Source organism: Cyprinodon variegatus, unplaced genomic scaffold (genome assembly GCF_000732505.1).
Source record: "Cyprinodon variegatus isolate N-32 unplaced genomic scaffold, C_variegatus-1.0 Scaffold2, whole genome shotgun sequence".
In the NCBI taxonomy this organism is placed as follows: Eukaryota; Metazoa; Chordata; class Actinopteri; order Cyprinodontiformes; family Cyprinodontidae; genus Cyprinodon; species Cyprinodon variegatus.
In genome coordinates, this window is record NW_015150455.1 from 1,459,526 (window position 1) to 1,475,426 (window position 15,901).

General features: G+C 39.5%; 1 protein-coding gene across 5 annotated transcripts in view; it reads left to right on the forward strand.

Moving 5' to 3' along the window:
• Positions 1 to 15,901, forward strand: part of nbeal2 (neurobeachin like 2) — a 55,566-nt gene that overhangs the window by 7,882 nt on the left and 31,783 nt on the right. For 3 of the 5 annotated variants that reach the window (XM_015370383.1, XM_015370365.1, XM_015370374.1), the window contains exons 2-14: positions 5,248 to 5,336; positions 5,481 to 5,645; positions 7,554 to 7,635; positions 7,919 to 8,031; positions 8,283 to 8,365; positions 9,917 to 10,002; positions 10,106 to 10,409; positions 12,252 to 12,358; positions 12,639 to 12,725; positions 13,428 to 13,511; positions 13,705 to 13,803; positions 14,985 to 15,640; positions 15,722 to 15,854. In XM_015370383.1, the coding sequence (XP_015225869.1) occupies positions 5,248 to 5,336; positions 5,481 to 5,645; positions 7,554 to 7,635; positions 7,919 to 8,031; positions 8,283 to 8,365; positions 9,917 to 10,002; positions 10,106 to 10,409; positions 12,252 to 12,358; positions 12,639 to 12,725; positions 13,428 to 13,511; positions 13,705 to 13,803; positions 14,985 to 15,640; positions 15,722 to 15,854 (2,088 nt within the window). Of the gene's footprint in view, positions 1 to 4,090; positions 4,246 to 5,247; positions 5,337 to 5,480; positions 5,646 to 7,553; positions 7,636 to 7,918; positions 8,032 to 8,282; positions 8,366 to 9,916; positions 10,003 to 10,105; positions 10,410 to 12,251; positions 12,359 to 12,638; positions 12,726 to 13,427; positions 13,512 to 13,704; positions 13,804 to 14,984; positions 15,641 to 15,721; positions 15,855 to 15,901 lie in introns of those variants that run through there. The other 2 variants (XM_015370391.1, XM_015370399.1) reach the window with 2 other exon arrangements.

Genomic DNA, 15,901 nt, shown 5'->3' on the forward strand with positions numbered 1-15,901 from the left:
TATCTATCTATCTATCTATCTATCTATAGATATATATCTATCTATCTAAAGATATATATCTATCTACCTTATATATATATATAGAACAGAGAATAAATAAGAAATGAGCATCTTTCCTAATGATTAGTGTTGATCTAGAAAATGTCCTGCTTGCAGCAAAACAATCTGAGATTATACTGTGATCTCTTACTTGAGGGGACTAATTAAAGCCCTGAGGCAGAGCCACAGCACAGCTGTGAAACCACTCCCCCTCACATTCTACTGAATGCTTAACAAATCACTTTACTAAGCTTATGTCGCTGCGTTCACCTGATTTTAAATTAAACCTTCAGCGACTGCTGTTTCCACAGCTCTTGATGATAGTTGTGTGATCCAGACTCAATAACCCCTTGCCATGTGCCACGGCCTCCTCTGTTTACCAACAGAGCCGCCAACCAGGAAAATCAAAGTCCCCTTTGCTTTCACTTGTGCAGGAAGCTGGAGCAAAGCAGAATGCCAAGCAGCACAGAGAAGCACAGCTGCTGGGCCATGTGCAAAAAAAAAAAAGGGCTCTAGATAACATATTTTGCTGGGCTAGCTTCTAATTCTTGTTTTGGGCAGCAGCTTTAATGGAAGCTTTAAATATATACTTTTTTATAAATTAAATGCTTTCTGCTCTTGGTGACGTTCAGGGAAAAGAATGGATACAAAGGCTGTCAGCTTTCTTGCAGGAGGTTAATCAATGAAAACCTTGTAAAGGATTTCTGAGACTGTTTTGTTTTACTTCTCACTAGCAAACTAGTGTCACTTCCTAGCTGGAGTCTCATTTCTTTAAAAAAAAAAAAAAAAAATCTGATTCAAAACTATACCTACAGAGATCCATATTCACATTGACCACCTCCTCAGTCTGGTGTAGAAATGTTATATTCACATAAAAATGGAAAGCAAAACATGCCACATTTGGTTATTTAGGTTTCTGTTATGTCCCACAGAGTTGTAAGTAAATATTTTCCTAATTGTTTAGCTTAATTAACTATGTTGTATTTGAAACCTTTAATTCCAGTAAGTAGATCAGAAATGTTGCCTTAAAATAAAAAGTCAAACTGTTGAAGCATGAATCATGGAGCCAGCCGCTGTCCTTGCTGTTTTCCTCCTCAGGTCACAGATACCTATTCTTCCAGATGCTGGAAAGAAAAACAATAGGTAGTTTAACAGTTTCCTGTTTTCAAGGGTTGCCAGCAATGTTAAATTGCAGTCATATCCAACAGAATAAGAGGGTTTATTTCTTTTGGTACTTTTACCTTATAATAATAAGTAATCAGCTTTTTCCTTTTATTTATGAAGCTAAATAAACAGTTGAAAGATTTGTTTACGATGTGTTTTTTTATTATTATTATTTTGATGTTTGGTTTTGTTATTCATCATCTATTTTCTCTTTATTGTTTGTAAGAGAAGTGAGAGTAAAATTTGGTTGGTTGAGTGGCAGCAGCTGTATTGGTGTGGCGCATTATTTGTTAGATCTGACACTGGTTGTTAATTCAGTTATCACCCCCTGTGTGTCTACATATTATCTATATATAAATAGATCGAGTGCTTACCTCATAGCCTGCAGCCATGTTGCTAATGATTTTGTACCTTTAACAATTATATTTAATTAATCATTATATTTTATAGTAACAATAAATTAATAGATACTGCGTTTACACTGGTTCTATCCAGCTTACATCCAAAATCAAATCCATGTCCTATATGTTGTTAAATGCTAATAATGCAATGTTTATGCTTGACTGAGTAGCCAAGTCACAAGTGAGGTTCCAGATGCTGAAATCTCTCCAATCTTCTTTTTCTAGATGACAGATATCCCATCCTAAACACCATTTCTGCTGTAATATGCTGACCCAGCACATTGGTTAATGAAAATTCTTTAATTTCTATGAAAATTGCCAAAGCCTTGTTTGTTTTTAATCCTATATCTGACTCAACACATAAAAGTGCAGGCTTTTCTGTGTGTACAACTTTTTTCTTTACAGCAGTTAGCTTCACTGCTAAAGTGTTAGCGTATTTAATGCCTATTATGATATGACTCTTTCGCTGTATGGGTCTGTTCTCTACGGTTTTGAATTAGGGTGCACCAACCAAACAAGTTATTTTCATGCTTTATTGCTGTGTTCACAACTAAAGCGATTTCAGCGGCAAAAAAGCTTCTGCTGCTTTATTTGTGATGCTTGTACAAACTTCAAGGTCGGACGCGCCTCAAGACCATCTTTAATGCTCCTGAAGCGCGTCCAGTAAAGCGTGTACAGATGCGTCTAATGCTTCTGCTCCTCCTGTGTTCAGTAGCAGAGAGTGGCTCTCCTATATTAGCTGTGATCAGTGGGTAAAAAGTATTTTTATAGATTTTTTAGCAAGAAAGTTCACTTCAAAAAATTGTAGGTGCAGTCAATTCATCAAGATTATGATCCTCCCTTAAAATGTAATTTTGCTGTCGGAACGGTGTAGACCCCCGCATACCGGGGGTGCTCTGTCACTGGGATTACCCAGCAGCAGCTGCCTCAGGCCGGGTCGCCTTTTGGGGGGTTTTCCCCTACTATTAGTGGCAGCTGGGAGTAGATGTTAGCGTTTTTCAGGTATGTGGTAAAAACTGCAAGCACCAGAATGATAATAACGAACATATTTTGCCAGCAGATTTTGACATTTTAAATTAATTCAAGCATTAATAAACAGTTTCAGGTGGGTGATCATCTGCATCAGCATTGCTGTGTCTGTCTCCCTGCCCGCTCCCATATCAGCTTCTCTGATTGGTTGATGTGATGTGTCAAGCAGAAATGGTTTTCCAACTCCAGCATCTGCTGCTTGTGAAGCGTGTCATGCACCGCAAAAGCTCACTAGGTGCTTCTCTAGCTGCTCCGATGTGTCAAGATGCGCAGATTCTGCTGCTTGATACACGCTGGGTGAACCATTGATGCGCCTTGATGCACGTTAACCATAGTCTTTGCATGTAAACCGGCTGCTTCTGCTGCTCAAAGTGCATACGGTGTGAACGTAGCATTAACCTGATGGACATTCAAGGTTCAAAGTGGGTGGCCGGTGCAAACATTTCTTGCATGCATTCCTTTATAATGTGCAGCTTTTAAATTAATGGGTGAAATGAATGTGTGGAGAACATGCAAACGAAATAGTTAGCCTTCACAAAGCCTGAAAGTGATTGCAAACAGAGTTTTTGTGTCTATTTTTACCACATTTTACAGTTGAATGCTTTTACACTCATGGATTTTATAGATCACCTGCAACACAGCAGGTGTATTTACTTTCTAATTTTTACTACTGTGTCCACACAATTTAGTGTTTCTTACTTGGACTCTTTACAGATCAGATCCTTAGTCCTGTTACATAATTCAACGCTGCTCAAGTTGATTTAATTGTCTGCAGAGCAGAGAAAGTTTAAGAGGTAAAAAAAATCTAGTCATGATTGACTAGTGAGGCTGTTCTTTGTCCAAGTCACCGTTACAGTCTCTCTTTCACCATTAGCATCACTGTGGTGTAAAACCCAGAGTATTTTGATCAACCACATATTGTGCAAAGCTTCTAATACAGCTTTGGAGGCCAATGAAATAAGTAGCCTTTGATATATATCTTTTTTGCCATTTGTGTTTTTTTTGTTATGTTTTTATTTTTATGTGATTCCTTGAAATCATATGAACACTCCCTCTGTTTGTTGATCTAGTGTGGTGTCCTCTAGCCAATTTTTAAAAATGCAAAACAATTAAAAACCTTACAAGTATTTACCAGCACACACTATAGTTCAGTTAATATAAACTGAAACTACTTAAGAAGCTTGCAAGAAAATGCTGGAAAAATTCCCCTGTTTGTCCCACGACATGTTTTTGATGTTATATTTAGAAAAAAAGCATGAAGTGGGCCCAATTCTTTGTTGTTGCTGTGGGAAGTTTTTACAGAGACCTACCTCCTTTGCTGCTAGCTGCTTGCAAACCAGAAGAGGAAGGGGTTTGACTAGGAGGCCGAGTATAAAGGAAATGAGCTTCACTTAAAGTGACATGTAATTTCCTGGCTGCTTGCTTGACGTTAGCAGACGAGAGGCGATCGAGTTAGACGCCTGCGTTGGGTTGAGAAGTGATGTGCAGCTACAAAGCTGCCTGCTGTTGTCCACTCTAAAGGTTTCACCAGAGACTGGGTTCGCAGGAACCTGGCACCCTGCTCAGACTTAAACAATGAGAGATGGACTGGCACCCAAATCAATGCCAGTTGGTAAGGCTGATTTTAAACTAATGCAGCAATTGAGAATTTAATAGAGAGTGATGTGTCTGACTTATAGTATGACTTATATTAGTTGTTTTCCTGTAGCTCAGTATTTCTAGCCAAAGGTATATACTGTATATGTCTTATTTGCTTGCAATATTAGTGGAAATACTAGACAAATTGTTGCACTTCGGATTGAGTTCCACATTTTATTTATAAACTGTGAGTAAGTACGTGTGAAACAACTCATCATCCTTCTGATAGCCTGCTTTTAATAGGTGTCCCAGTCTAAAATCAGCAACAATGGTAGCTGCTATACTCATCCAATGGACAGGTTTAGGTTGCTCTGTTTCAGCAGCTGTTGTTGAGTAATTTCACTTTGAAAAGCAGAGTTATTACGAATCATTAATCTTCACATCAGTCTAATATGGAGGTCTTTTTAACAAATGAATGTCGAGGGTCGTGCAGTTTGTTTGTTGAACTGTGTTGTTAGTTTCTGATGTGAAATAGAAGCTGTTGTAATGAAGGAAGAGTGGCAGGATATGTTGCACTGCAGAGACTGATTGAAGACACGATAACAAGCGTCAATAAACATCCTTGACTCACATGACTTTCAAAGGACCCAGCAACATAGGAGTCATCTCTACCAGACAATGACTTTGTCTACCTTGGGGGGGAAAAAAAAGTTTTTGATGGAGACTTTGCAGCTTTATTCTGACTTATGGGAGACGTGGACATTGAAATATTGGAAGGATTTTGCTTGTCTTTTGAAAAAAAAGATTGGCTCATGTGTTCCTGTGTTGCATTTCTTTGCAACATCCTGTTTCAAAACAGGTCAAAACATTCAGTCCCCGCTATCATTTCAGCCGCAGGTTATCAAACATTTAATGCTCAGTCTAGTCACTTACAGTCGCATATCTCAGACGTGATTTTTGTCTCTGAATTTGTTTTGAACTAATTCTCAGAATGTGCCAGGGGTCATACTTTGTTCTCTTTTTTAATGTCCTACAGAAAGATTTAAGCTACTTACAGCAGTGGCTTGAGGCATTTGTGGCGTCCTTTGAGCGGCTCATCGATGTGCAATCTCTGGAGCCCCGGAGGTGGGTAGTAACAGTTGTAGATCTTAACACACTAAACATTCGCTGATTTGCATTCCTCCGAGGCAGGTCTATTGACATGTTTATGAAGCACAGTGTCGTCCCAGTGCACATTGCACCTTACGTTATCCCCCTCCTTTCTTCCAGGCTGGAGGAAAGCAGCTCAGAAGTGCCCCTGCTCCCCAGGGAGGTCCTGGTGTTCCTCAGCACCCAGCTATGGCACAGTGCACTCCACCTCTCCAGCACCACTGAGCACAATGGGAACACTCCTCACCCGCTGCTCCTCATTAAGTTCTTTATCATTGTCTGCAGGTGAGATCTCTTAGCCTTCACTGCTGCATCATCTTAGATTTGCTTGATAGCTTTTGTAATTGAAGTGACCAAAATTAAGCACATCTTTAGATGTAATTGCTTAGGACTTTGATGTTTGGCTTCAGTTGTGGTATTTTTGTTTACTTTTTAAAAGTCTTGTACTCGTTGTCTTCTGAGCCTAAGCACTTCGCTCTCAGGCGACGCCTCCTCCAGCTCTGCTGTGGGAAGCCAGAGGCACTCCCAGGCCAACTGAGAGACATAGTCCCTACAGTGTGTCTGGGGTTTTGTTTTACTTCTAAAAAGAAAAAGCGAGACATGCTTTATTAAAAGTAAAACAAAGAACTGACCACTCTAATTTACACAGGGTCATTATACACATCAACGTGAAGATATACTTACAGCCCATATTTATTGTGCAGCCAGGATTATACTCCACAGTTGCTACTGTTCAGTAAATAGAGTTGGGATCAGATCTTTAAGAATAGGCCAATCTGAAGTGCTTTTAAGATAAAGTAGTGGATTCAATATCTCCACATCATTATGTAGAGGGTGGCTCAGGAGCACCTGTGAAATGCAGGAGTTGGAAAAACTGAGCTTTTGTGTATTTTTTGCTTTGAGATAACCAACCAAAACAACCAAATCATTTATTATTGATCGTCCTCCCTTAGCTCCAGCACAGATACCTGCTGCCACCTCTCGCCACTCTGGTGGTCTCTCTTCCCATCGGACTTGTTTGATATAACTTGTATGCAGCTGTACATCCTTAGCTTCAGAGGGGGCACAGCTGGCCGCCTTGTCCTGGCTATAGTGCTCTCCCTGCTCGGGTTCTGGCTTTGATTTCCAGCTGTTCCTGTCTGTGATCCGTTTGACTTCACCTTAAGCTCCACAGAAGACGGCCGCGATCCAGCCATAGCTCCTGTACTCTATCTGGGAGCATTTCTGTTGGATCAATTGGACCCAGAAATACTGGAGGCTTAGTTTGGCTTTCCAAAGTAAATAAAGCACCACTACTCTGTGCTTTATTGAGCAGCTGCGTCAAATCCAGCGTTGCTTTATTGAGATGAAACTGATAACAAGCAGAGTCAATGAGGCAGTCGAGCCTTTCCAGAACTGCAGTCAATCCCCAGGTGAATTTCTGGCGAAATGGCATGCAAACAACATTTTTTTTGGTTTTTGTTTTTGCAGATTTAGTGTTATGTGTGTAGCAGCATTATTGTAGTCAGGGCTCACATAGAGCCGTTCAACACAAAATAAGAAGGTTAACAGTGGCCATAACCATCAGAATCAGAAAAAAAAATTGGAATTTGCTTTAGTGATAAGATGCCACACCTAGACAAACAAACTGTCAATATGAATTTGGAAATATATGAGTAAAAACAGAAAGCCTTATAGGGATTTGCAGAAGTAAATGATTTTAAAAAATCACACATTGTGATTTTTATTGAATTTTGTCTCTCACAGTGGACATGCACCTAAGATGAAAATGTCAGACCCTTCCATGATTTGTAAGTGGGAGACTTTCCAAATAAGCAGGGTGTTTAAATACTTATTTTCTTCTCTTTGTTTAAATAGCCAGTTTTTTACATTCGTAGTTTTGTGTCGAACAGTATCAAAACTACAACACTGTGGTTCCGTTTGCATTTCAAAACATTCCCAGACTTTTTTGGTACTTAAAAAGGGTATTCAATCAAACTCCTCCTCCCTAATTTATTTCGTTTTTGCAAATAAGTAAAAGACAATGGGATTTAGAGGGAGCTTTTCATTTTAGTGCAATAAAAAGCTAAATAACCTCTTTGTTTAGAGCTTTACTAATGATTGTTTCTTGTACATTATATATTTTTTTTTTATAGCTCCGTTTATAATTGTTTAGTCATTATCATAAATGCATTTCTTTTTGTTTTCCTCTAGAAATCTTGAGAACATCGATCCCGAAAAGACTCCCAGCTTTGTTTTTGAAACAATCAAGCTTTTAAATTTCTGTTTGGACCAGGTAAGCTCCTTGTTTGTTAGTTTTATAATTGGCCTTGCATGCAGGCTTGCTGGTTATATTGAGCATGCAAACCCCAGAAAAGTCAAAGCAAAGAGAGAATAAAGTCTCACCCGAGTTGATCATAGGTGTTCTGTGACAGATCTGGCTCAGAGTGAGAGACAAGTGGGTGTGTGGTTGACCTTCTATTCAAAGGACTGGAATTGTTGCCTTTACAACAGGTCTATCTGTGAAATGCGGTTGAATGGAAAATGAATGCCTGTGCCCAAACCTTTTATTTGCACAGCTCAAGAAGGGAGAAGGGGAGAAGTCATCCTTGGAGTCGGTTGTGCAGTATGGACTAGTACTCTGTGAGAGTCTTTTTGACCCTTATCAGACGTGGAGGAGGCGTCTGACAGGGTGAGTTAGCTGCTTTACCCTTTAGAATGTATGAACATGGGGAAGGTGCGACTCCCTTACACAAAAACTCCAAAAGATTATCACGTGAACATAATGGCTTGCCCAACCTTCTGCAATGTGTAACACCTCAACTTGTTGCTCCCTACGCCTTGAAGACAAACCAAGCTCTGTACGATCAGCATTAGCGAAAATCACAATTTGATTATTAGGCGTGATATGAGGGTGATGACTCAAGGCTTTGTGTTTTGCAGGGAGGAGGTGAGCTTGCTGGAAAGAAACAAGTATAAGTTCTCGCCGTTGGCCTTGCCAGAGGAGCTGCCTGCTCTGTTCCATGGTGAGACACTCCCTCTCTGCCGTTCTGCTCTATCTCAGGCATTCGTATCACATCATTCTCTATGTATATATTATAAAACAATATTAAGCCTATTCCTGTCCGGTCTAAACTATTATTGCTCTGGTATGATTAGAACTCAATTACTAGATTTTTCATTACATATTTCTATTTGATCAGCAGGTGCTGATCTATAAGCCATGTGGGAAAGCTCATTCTTGGCCAGTTTAAGTATACGCAAATCTTTAAGAGGATTGTGCTGTAATTACAAAGTTTGATTGCAAATGTTAAGGACCACTTGTGTAACGTTTTGAGAAGTTGTTCTTTTTTTTTTTTTTTAGAAAAAAGCCGAAGCAGGGAACATTTATCAGAGAAACTTTAAAGAACATACTAGCATAGGCTAAGCAGGGTCCATTTCTCTGAGGATTTACTGATCGGAAGCTTCAAAAACAGATAATTTTCTGATTAGGGAATAAGTAAATCTAAACCACTAGCATAAAACTCCAATAGCTTTCTGTGGAATATTTTAAAGCAGAAGGGCTCCAAGTTGACTAGTTTTAATAATCATTTTACATACAGTATTTCATAAGCTGTTTAAAATATAGTCAGGGCAAGCCCAAACATGATTTGCCATAGAGGTGCACCAATTATTTTAAAGAAACAATTTTTTAACTTGCATTTTGATGCAATACATGTGCATTTATTCAGTAAGAGAGTGTGAGAAAGCAGGAATTAAAGCAGATAACATCAAGTAATGTCACTCTGCTCATACTGATAGCTGCTTAGGAACCTTGAAGTTGGACTTGTTTCCATGTACTGCCAAGTTTATTATACTAATAATTCATATAAGATGCTATAAGATGGTGAAGAAAAAAAGGGATTCAACAAAGTGCTTAAGACCCCACTGGGGGGAATCTTAATTTTTGTTTTGCAAATGAAGTCTGCAACAGTTTTGTTGAACAAATGTCATTAAGTACATCTATATTGTATGCATGCTGCATCTTTTGAAATGTTGACAATTCAGATGGAAGAGCTGATCTACATATCCTGACTGGCTACAGTATCATTTCAGTATATCTTTTTTTTAATCTGTCTAACAATGATTTTTAATTTTCATTTGTGTTTTTTTAATATATAAAATAAGCTAAGATTAATATATTGGCCCTTTACTAAATTCGTACCAAAGCTAACATAAACATTCTTTAGATGCTTGAGCCGCTTCTTTACATTGATCGAATATGGGACTGCAATGGCTTCCATTGCACAATCAGCAATCAGTGCCGCAGCGAAAGTACTTTCAGTTCATTAGCATATCTGGAAACTCTTTGTTCAAATCATTTCATCTAACTTCAAAAAGTATCATCTCAAAATGCCTTTAATGATTAAATAAAAAGTAAGTACCTCGTCTTTAAGTATGTAGTATTTCCTTAACTTTAAAGATGTGAGCTCCAGATTGCATTATCTACACTAACCTTTAATATGACAGTAAGATTCCCGGTGCTAGTATTTGTGGCTGTCCTCAAGTACATTGTCTTGCCTTCCTTCCTTTTCCAGAGAGTCTCCAGGACAGTGAAAACATCCCAGAATTCCTTACACTCAGACTGGTTCATCTCCAAGGTGCTGTCATCAGTGGAGGAAAGGTTTGTAAGCAAATCTGTCCTGGTTACTTTCCACTTAAAAATAATTAGTTTTGTATGGGGCGCACAGTTAATCCAACAGACTTTTTGTTTGATTTTTTTCTAGAAAAATGGCCTCCTCTCCATCAGCCCTCAGTCTGTCGAGGACCTGTTCTCTGTTTTACGGGTGTGGTGCTGCCGGATCTCTGCTGAACCTAAAAGCACCAGGCTGCCGCGGTTGATTCTGCAGTGCCTGACGGCGATGATCCACCTCCTCCATTCCAGCAGCCCTGCCGAGCGGCAGGTGGAGATCAAGACCATACTAGAAAGCTACTTTCAACTGCTCAACTGGAACCGTCCACTCAGCAGCGACCAGGAAGACAGGCGGAGCTGGGAGGACAGCCTGATATTGCTTCAGAGCCAGATGCTAAGTAAGAACATAATCTCCACTAAAGATAAAAATCTGTGGTTGTACCAAGTACTGATGCATCAAAACACATTTAAACGTCACCAAAATGCTAATTTATATTAGCGATCTGATTAAAAAACACAATGTGATTTTGGTTCAAATATTTCCATTTATTGATTTTGATGATTATAACCTAATCAACTATTAAAACTCCCTAAATTCAGTTGCTCATAAAAGTAGAATATTAAATAAAACAAAAGTCAAATGTCACTGGAAGGTCTACAGATTTGGCACCAATCCTTTCATTAACTAAGCAACAAAAGTCATTGCTGTATGAGGTGGCGGTTAAAATGGTGAATTTTAGGATTTTAATGGAAAGCTGAGTGGAGGGAAAAATTATGCTAGGGAAACTGCACAGAAATGTAAAACTGCCCTTAAAAAATATAGAACATGGCTATTACCACCTTCTTTCAATAATGTGCACGGTAACTGTAAAGTAGATCTCTGCTTTTAGCGTAATGCGGCAATCAGTGCTGGGAGACACTTTGCTCTGTTAGCAGCACCTTTAAGCCGGTAGCTTGGTTGCTCTCAGAGGAATGTAAAACGCACGGCACACGGCAGCCTTTCCCATCAACCGTGTTTATTGCTAGTCTTTTCTATCACTTTACAAACGTTTTGCGTAGTGTCCCCCACTTTTCCGTCATCACATCTTCGAGAAAAGCAACAGTGCTACTTCATGCTGAATGGCTAAATGGGCGCTATTTAGGTGATAACTTAATACATTTATCGAGTGTTCATATTTCCAAATGGAACCGCATTAAGTGCATTCTGAATCCTTCCGCCATTAAAAAGTATAAATAATCCCGGATCAGATTGTGGATTGACTCATGCTATAGCATGTCTTAGTCACTTAATAAATGGCACTGCCCACTAGGGGACGGTGCAGGCGCTACATTACAACACTGAAAAAAAAATCCCTTCAAAGTGGACTATATCAATGAATAAATTAATGATAGAACCCAGTTTAATCGAATTAAGCATTATTCAACAATTCATTGTAAGTCCATTATTTGTTTACATCCCTAGTTCTTAGACTAAGCTTTGTTCTGTTGGAAGCTTTTCCTTTCCACTGTCACCACATGCATTCTCAGTATGAGAAACCTCACTTAATTTATAACTGGGGATCAAATAGAAATGAATGGGACTAATTTTGATTATGATTGCGTTGCATTGACCATACAGTGTATTTCTGTATAATGTTGGATCTAGGGCTGAAACATTTAATCGGATTAATCGCGATTAATCGATTAATGAAATATTCACCAACTAATTTAATAATCGATTAATCGTTAACTGGAGTATAGAGACTGTAAAACATGTTTTTAGCTGACAGAGAAACCCATTCAGAGCAGTAATTATATCAAAATTGTAAAAAAATATGTAAACATTTTGCATTTCAGATTTAAAAAATAATTTTCGGCTCTCAATATGCTCTATCCAGAACTCCTCGAGTGGAAAAGTTTTAGTTTCCCCTGGTTTTATTTCGTAAACAATATTCTTTAAGGAACGTTTTTTTATCCAATTATTAATCAATTAATTAAAAAAGTAATCGACAGATTAATCTATTTGCAAAATGAGTCTTAGTTGCAGCCTTAGTTGGATATGTTTAATTGCTTTGAGGTGGCATCTGCTGTGAATCAGCTTATATATGTAGACTTGTTTTAAATAAACACTGTTATAAATATGTGAATTTTCTCTCTTATGTTCCTTAAATGTCACTTTTATTTTTTAATGATTTGTTGGTGTACACCGGTATCTGTGCAAAAGGCAAACTAATTTTTTTTTAATGATTTTTCTTTCTTAGCTGCTGTTCCTGAGATCCTGCAGTGTGCTGACAGACCTGTCCTACAAGCCATCTTCCTCAACAACAACTGCTTTGAGCACATCCTCAGGCTGATCCAGAACAGCAAGGTTAGACTCTTGGCCATCAAACATCTGTCTTTATTTTTAAATCAGCCTGCCCACCTGTGTCATTCTCTCACTGTTCTTATTATATCATCCCCCACTTCCTCTTTCAGCGGCACTGCTGCTTTTAAATTACTGTCTGTACTTTTTAAATTGTCACAATCATACATGCATTTTCCTGCCTGGCAAGTCTGCAGCCTCTCTCGGCTGATTTTGTTATTGGGTCTAATGGTCTGACTCTTGTATGTTTGCTGCGTGCTTGTTTTTTTTTTTTTGCGTTCTGAAGCTCTTTCAGAGCAGCAGGTGTAGGCCGGAGAGTGAGGTTGTGTGTGACCTCGCCACACATTTACTCACAGATGTCAAAGTGGACCAGGTACTCCCCGCTTCCCTTGTGTGCTTGGTGTTGTTCTTGATCTTGTCAGCAGGAAACTCAGCCCTCTCTGTGTTCTATTTAAACAGGAAGTTAAAGGCAGGAAGTCAGGCTTTTACTAATTTGTAAATAAAACAGGTATTGCTGGATATGATAACCGCCATCTGGTTATCTGCCTTGCTTTAACTAACTTGAGTTCAATTTATTGATGTAAATCTCTAAAGTTATTGGCTGAATTCCCTGCTGGCAAAATGGACTGAGTAGGACTTTTTGTGCTCCTCTTTGTGCATGAAATGGATGGTTTCTGTTTAGGTCTCTTTTACCTCCTGCTTTTCCATGGTACTGCAGCAGGTTGTGCAAAAACACCTGGCTTAGTGTTGACTAATATCCAGCAGTAGCTTAGGATTGCCTCCCTTCTTTTTCTCTTTTTTTGATGGTTAGCTTTGGATTTTTCTTTTTTTTGCTTCTTATTGCATGCCGGGACCTGTATTAAACAAAGAGGTGATTGTATGGTGGTTGGTAGAAAAAAATTCTCCTGATTTTCTCTCGGCCTGCTTCAGCATCATGGTTTTCGTCCTTTAAACAGCTAATCAGGCTGGAGAATGGTTTCGGTGAAAGATATTACTAAATTCACTTTTTGTGATCGTGTCATGTCGCCATTTTTTATACAGTGTCCTACAATGAGCTGGCTTTATTTTCATGTAGGTGTTGGAAAAAGGAGCAGACAGCATAACAGTCCATGCCTTGGGGGTCCTTACAGCTATAATGAGCAACTCCCAATCTGCTAAGGTACTGATATTGTTATCAAAATAATCCAAATGCATACTTTTAATGCACATTTTCATTCAAACTCTAATGAGATCAAATTGCTTTCTGTTCATGCACGATGGTTTTCCTTTCCTTCCAGTAATGGAAGTGTGCCAGATAATTGTCTCTGTCGAGCAGTTTTCCTCTAACCTATTTCTGTCTCTCGTGATCTCAGGAGGTTTTCAAGGAGAGGATTGGCTACTCCCAGCTGTTTGATGTACTGAAAAGTCAAGGTCAACCCACCAAGCGACTGCTGCAGGAGCTGATGAACATGGTGAAGCCTGAATTCTTTCAGCATAGAGTCACGACCTTTTGTCTCAATACTGATCCGAATAACTTAAGATAAGACACTCCCTGATATTGAGTCATAAATTGCTTCTTAGAAGTTTGTCTATGTCTAAGTTCTACACTAACCTAAATAAAACCAAATACATTTGTTTTCTCAAAACCCCAGTAGTTGTATATACGGTTAAAACTCACTCTTTTATCTACTTTGGTATTGTGTTTGTATTCCACTATATTCACCCTTGGTTATGCAGAAGTTGTGCTTTCCTTTTTTTTTTTTTTTTTGCAATTTTTCTGAAAAATTCTCCACATAAAAATAAGCTAGCTGAATTGCTGGGCTAAAATTTGCATGTCTCCTCTGCTTTGATATGGCTGCTTGATCATTGTGTTGAATCAGATAATCGTGTTCTTTGAGAAAACGTGCAGAAAAGGCTGTTCTTTTTTCTTACAAACCCTAGAGCTTGAACTGCTGTGAAGTTTTTGTAAGATGACTTTGTAAAGACGCTGTTCTCCGCTTCAAGTTGGAATGCCTAACAATTTGCTAAAGTGCTATGTTAACATTAGTGTGCTTCTTCTCTGTTTATCATAGCCTTTTTAGTGTAGCTCAAGTTAATTGTGTGCCTTCAGATCTTACAAATTAGTTTGCCTGTGTAGTCCTAGACCATCATGGCAACCACAAAACAGGATGAAATTGGAAGGCAACTGGAGTTTTGACCAGTTTTTGAAGTTTTTTCAACACAACAACCCTAATTTGTAACTTGAATAGGTGTTGAAATGTCTTCAAAAATAATCTGAGCGAAAAGTTAATCCCCTTTCCAATTGAAGTCTGTTTCGTGGTTACAAATCAGCCACTCTCCTGGGGAATTGCGGTGGATTTTATAATTTATTTTGAATAATAATTCAGCTGCCTCCTGTAGATCTCTGCCTCACATTTAGAGCTGTCTGTGCAGGTCTCTATCTTTTTATCTTGGGGAGATTGTTGCTCAGATGGAGAAGTGGTTGTCTTGAAAGCTAAATGTTTTGGATTGAATTCCAGCCATCTCCTGCCATATGTTGATGTGCCCCTGGTAGGGGACTCTGATTCCCTCATTTGGATTGGTTGTAGACATTTCTCTTTGGGCAAACTTGACTATTTCTTTTCTTTGATCGTCTTTCTTTTTGTCACCTCAGGCGGTGGAGGGCGAGCATGCCCACGCTCATCACCTTGGCATTAGCAACGACCAGCCCTTGCTGCTGCTTCTGCAGTGGCTGCCTGACCTGGCGGGTCAGAGGGACCTCCAGCTGCTGGTAGCCCAGTGGCTGGCAGCTGTGTCCGGAGGCTCCCGGTCGTGCCGCACTGTGGCTGTGGAAGCTGGGATGGTGGGGGCTTTGCTGCAGGTGCTCTCCCAGCCCCAAAGTCTGGACAGGCAGTGTGCAGACGCCCTGCTTGGCCTCCTGCAGGATCTGGGTTCCTTGTGTCTCAGACCAGAGGAGATGAAGAGCCTACTAAGACTTCTCAGGACTGATCAGGACAATGCTGCAGTGGGAGGGAGGATGCACCCTTATTGCATCCGAATGATATGTGTGATTTCAGCCATGGCGGCCAGAGAGGGCCGGGATAGTGCGCTGCAATATTTTGATCTCACGCCCCCTATGGCAGGTATTATGGTCCCGACGGTCCAACGCTGGCCAGGCAGCGGGTTTGCATTTCATGCCTGGCTCTGCCTCAACATGGACTTCCCACCTTATCACACAGAGTTTTTTAATAACAACAAACATCCCGCCAACACTGACAAGGGAGCTCAGTATGAAATGGGAAAGGGGCCACGCAGAAAGCAACTCTACAGGTAATGATGACAATGTTTAGAGCTCAAATTGGACCGCTTGTTTTTTTTATGGTTTTGACTAATTCTATTTTTTCTGTAAAGTTTTTTCACAGCAAGTGGAACCGGCCTAGAAGCGTTTTTTACCATGGAGGGTGTCCTGGTAGTAGCTGTTTGCACTAAGAAAGACTACATGGCCGTTGCTGTTCCTGAATACCCACTAGTTGACTCACGTTGGGTGAGTAGCTTTTTTTTTATTATTATGTTGTATATTAAATGTATATT